At 35.2% G+C, this 5,470-nt stretch overlaps 1 protein-coding gene across 1 annotated transcript in view; it reads left to right on the plus strand.

Moving 5' to 3' along the window:
* Positions 1-5,470, plus strand: part of LOC107731304 (netrin receptor DCC-like) — a gene marked incomplete at its 5' end in the record, with an annotated part of 67,152 nt that overhangs the window by 44,318 nt on the left and 17,364 nt on the right. The window contains one exon of the mRNA XM_016542357.1: positions 5,079-5,231. Within this exon, the coding sequence (XP_016397843.1) occupies positions 5,079-5,231 (153 nt within the window). The remainder of the gene's footprint in view (positions 1-5,078; positions 5,232-5,470) is intronic.

Raw genomic sequence — 5,470 nt, forward strand, 5'->3', positions numbered from 1 at the left:
CTTTTAAATGAAAAAAGTGCACAATACACTACTTTTGAATTCATTATTGAATTGTGTGCATAACAATGCGATTATTATATAATCGTTGCCCAGCACTAATATATATATATAGATATAGCTCAAAATTATAATAAAAAATATTTTTATTTTTATATTTCAGGTATTGCACTTTCACCAATAAGCACAAATCAATAGAATGTGGACTTTATTTGACCTCATCTAGTGTACTGATTTATTACAGGCTATTTAATATTTAAATGAATATCAAAGACTTAGATATGCACTCTCTCTGTCTGCATTATGAAAACTGGCAAAAACAAACAAAAAATATTTGAACAGTAAAATTCCTAAAAGTAATTCCAATAATTCCAAACTGCAGTAATGTTACTCTATTAAAACAACAGTGGTTGAGTAAGTGCATTTATTCAGCAAACACATTCATCAAAATGACAGAACACAAACAGACTTAATGATACTTTCATTTAAGCTGAACATCTCACATGGAGATCGCTAAACATTTCCGCAATGAAGAGCGAGCGCGTGCGCATGGTTGCCAGATTGCAAAACACCCGGCAGAAAATGCATCCTTTTAACAGAGAACAACTCTTGATATCTGGCAACCGCACACATTAAAGCTCGTGCAGTAGAGGCATGTACAGCAGTCCGCAATAATATTTTGTCTCCTTTTTTTTCGACGAAAATAAAAAGAAATTTTGGTATAGTTTTTATTCTTTAAAATTCATTTTAGTCTCGTCTTTTATCGTCAACGATATTGCATGTTGATATAGTCACAGTTATCATTTATTGACCTTATTCTCGTCTCGTCTTAGTCATGGGAAAAAATCTCATCAACGAACATTTTTCATTAACGAAATTAACACAATTGCTGTGAACGGCCCTTTAGTGTGTTTTTGTTCTGAGCTGCAGTCGCCATAGTGACGGACTGAGCTGGGCTGCGTTTCTCGTTAACGATTGATCTTAACGCTTAAGAGCGTTTTCTACGAGTCAATTTACGATCATTCGTTATCGTTTCACGTGCGTTTCCCAAAAATGCACTTAACGTGATCGCACGAAGCCGTACTTTAAGTGATACTTAGGAGTCGCTATCCGTTTGTCAAGTGCTGAAATGGCTCGTAATTGTAGCCTACTACACACTCGTTTATTGACGAGTATACTTTACATAATAATATATAATATACTTTATATATATATACTGTATATATATATATAGAGAGAGAGAGAGAGAGAGAGACAGAGACGTTATTTCCGGGTCCAATACATGGCTGGTTTTCGTGCACGTCAGCAAGTCATTGATAGATTTTTTTCCCAGTCTTTGAAGCATATTTCCTACATTACTTCTTTTATTTATTTTATTTTTTTGTTCAGTCATTTAATTTAGGTGTGTATTTCTATTTTTTATAAATTAATAATAAAAAAGAGTAATAACGTGTACAATAAAGTACAATCAAATCCTTATATTATAATCACATTGCACTTGAATAAAGTTAAAGGTGTAATCTGCCGATTGTCCTGCAGGTGACCGCATAAATCTGTCTTCTTACGATGCACTTAAGGCTTTACGATTACTCCAGAGCACTCGTAGATCTACAATGATTGAATCTACAATGATAGAAAGTGCTACTTAAGTTATGATGATTTTGGGAAACAGACGGTAATATTAAGATCAGTTGTACAATCGTTTTTACGAACTTCTTAGGCTTATGAAGCTTTTGGGAAATGCAGCTCTGGTCCATTATGATCCCATGCTGATCTCAACAATAAGCCCTGAAATCACAGGCAGAGGATCCTTCTCTGAAGCTGACTTTGCAGAAAGTCACTGTGTGATTCACATACGGAGGGAATCGAGGCGGAAATAGGATTTCCGGTGGTGTGTGTGTGACCCTGATTTCCTAATCCAGTTTACCCAATTCAGCCCAGACAGACTAGCAAGTTTCTGAAGGGTGTCGGATCCCTCCGAGTGTTTGTGTGTGAGAGGAGCAAACGGAGGAGAAGCGGGTGAATGTGAAAATGAGCCTTCATATCGTCTTGGTTCCCGCCGGTTTCGTCAGTCACGTGAGCATCTCCTCTCTGACCTCCTGCCATGATTCTCCACCGAAGAGACGGGCCTTTATTATGCTCCCAAACGACATGAAAGAAGCTTCATCTCCTCTGGGGAAAGAATGCACAGAGTAATGATTGGGAAGAATGGCCATCGCTGATGGAAATAAGAGAGTGGGATACGAAAGTCATGAGTGAAAGAGTTCAGAAAGAAGAAACTAAACGCTGCATAATTAACCGTTACTCTAATGAGACTTTATAACACGTCTGATGAAGAGAAACTGAATGTAGATGCTCTCCACACAAACGATGAGCAGTTTCTCCTTTTATTTGGATCTTGATAGACTCAAAGCAAAAGATCAGATGATAACTGCAATGATAGCAATAAAACTAACAATAGCTATAACAGGAGCTATAGCAGTTATGATAACTGCAACGACAGCTATAACAATAATGTTAATGATAACCATAACTACCGCAATAATATATAGTCATAACTGTAACAATTACTATAGCTATAACTATTATGATGACTATAACTAAAATAAATAACTGTAATTAACTTTAACCAAAATTTTAACAATAACAATAACTATAGCAATTATGATAACTGTAACAACAGCAGTAATAATAACTATAAGGATAACAATAACTGCAACAATAAAAACGATGATTAGAACTATAATCGTTACTGTAACTATAAAAATAACTATAGCTATAATGATAATAACTAATGACTATAGCAATATCTATAGCAATAACTTTTAACAATAACAACTATAACAATAATAATAATAACCATAAATATAACAATATAAAAAATATAATGATAATAACAATAAACTTAATTATAGCAATAACAATAATAGCAATAACTATAACAACAATAACAATAATTATATCTATAACAATAATGATAATAACAATAACCTTAACTATATCAATAGAAATAACGACAATAACTATAACAATAATGATAATAACAATAACCTAAACTATAACGATAACAATAGCAAAAACAACAACAATAATGATAATAATAATATCATTAACTATAACTATATCAATAGCAATAACTATAACGACAATAACATAACAATAACGATAACTATAACAATAATGATAATAACAATAACCTGAACTATAACGATAACAATAGCAATAACAACAACAATAATGATAATAATAATATCCTTAACTATAACTATATCAATAGCAATAACTATAACGACAATAACGATAACGATAACTATAACAAGAATGATAATAACAATGACCTTAACTATAATGCTAACAATAGCAATAACAACAACAATAATGATAATAACAATATCCTTAACTATAATTATATATATGTATATATATCGATATCAATAACTATAATGACAATAACAACCATAACTATAACTATAACAATAATGATAATAACAATAACCATAACTATAACAATAGCAATAACAACAACAATAATGATAATAACAATAACCGTAACTATAACGATAACAATAGCAATAGCAATAACAACAACAATAATGATAATAACAATATCCTTGTTAAGGGGCTGACGAGACGTGAGACGTGTGGATCCATCTGCAAGCTTTTATTTAAGAGACGTGGTCATAACAGGCAGGGTCAAACAATGGCAAACAGGTATATGGAGGGCAAGACACAAGAATAGTCCAGTTTGTGTTGTGCGAGAGTCACTGTAATGGAAGTCCATGGAGAGGATTCATGACAATCCTTAACTATAATTATATATATAGCGATAGCAATAACTATAACGAAAATAACAATACATTTTTTGGGAAATGAATAGTAGTGCATGATGAAGTGAATTGAACAGCCTGAGGTGTGTGAAGTTAATTAAAGCTGCATTAAAGCAGATTCTGCTTTTAGAGGATGAGATGAAACCAGATACAGTCTCAGATTGAGGTTAATGATCAATCAGATGTGTCAATGTAATCAGACAGACATGTTCGAAAAACACACCCAAAATACTCGTCTGGACATCTCAGTGTGAGGCCTGTTAATAAAACTTTGATTGTGTTCGAATCACATCCAAAAATAATCAGATTTACAGGTGTATATTTAGAGTGAATATTCATCTGTAAATCTGATTAAATTACATGTGATTTTGCAGTGTTATTTTTTATAGTTTTAACGTTTTGTTGTGTTTTTATATGTAGATAGATGGATGGATGGATGGATGGATGAAAATTAAGATGCTAAATGCACGTGTATAAAAACCTCCTGCGTTTGTAGTTTTTTATGAAGATGTTGTGTTATTGTTGTGGCTGTTAGCTGCTGGTGAGTTCAGGTTTTCTATTCTGAAACATTTGGATGCAAACAATGTACGCAAAACCTATTTCACACACACACACACACAGAGAGAGAGAGAGAGAGAGAGTTTGCAGTCAATCAGCAGCTGCTCGTCTGGGGCAGTTTAGTAGATAGAAATCTCAACACTTCAGGCAATTTCTCAGTCCCGTCTCTCTCTCTGTGAGGTTTTCAATGTCAAGGTCAGCGCTCTTGTGCTCTTGTGAAGCTGTAGTGTAGTTGCTAACTGTGTTTTACTGCATCATCATCTCTCATGTACTGTATCCTGATGCTGTTTTGTTCAGAGTTTGTTGAATGAGTCCGTGTGGATCCTGCTTCTGCTCCTGATGGGATTCTGCTGTTTTCCATCTGTTACATTCTAAAGATCACCGTTATTGAGGAGTTTAAAACAGACTAATGGGGGTCCACATTTTGCTTGCAAGGGTCTGAATTCTAAACACTTTTCCTCTCGTAGGTGTTTAAATATTTAAACATGATTAATGATTAGAGTGAATCGGCCAAATAGAGCAGCCTGGGTTAGCGGTTCACCGTCCGCTGTGCTTCTGCAGCCGGCTAGAAAGGCTCAGACATCAGAAAGGCTCCTAAAACAGTCTTCGTTCATTTCTGATTTCTGTCTTTGGATGTTGTGGTGAGATGTGGCGTGTTTCTGATGCTTGTGTGTGTGTTGTTTCTGTGTGTTCCAGCGGTGGTCAGTGCCATCCCGGTGCCCACGCTGGACAGCAGTCAGTATCCGGGCATCCTGCCGTCGCCCACCTGCGGATTCACCACTCACCCCAAATTCACCCTGCGGCCCATGCCTTTCTCCACGCTGAGCGTCGACCGCAGTTACGCTGCCGGTAATACACCTATCTGTCTGTCTGTCTATCTGTCTATCTATCTACCTGTCTATCTGTCTATCTATCTGTCTGTCTATCTGTCTGTCTATCTATCTATCTACCTGTCTGTCTATCTGTCTGTCTGTCTGTCCGTCCATCCGTCTGTCTGTCTGTCTATCTATCTATCTATCTATCTATTTACCAGTCTATCTCTCTATATATCTATCTGTCTATCTATCTATCTATCTATCTATCTATCT

The sequence above is a fragment of the Sinocyclocheilus rhinocerous genome, unplaced genomic scaffold (assembly GCF_001515625.1).
Source record: "Sinocyclocheilus rhinocerous isolate Xijiao unplaced genomic scaffold, SAMN03320098_v1.1 scaffold2594, whole genome shotgun sequence".
Lineage (NCBI taxonomy): Eukaryota > Metazoa > Chordata > Actinopteri > Cypriniformes > Cyprinidae > Sinocyclocheilus > Sinocyclocheilus rhinocerous.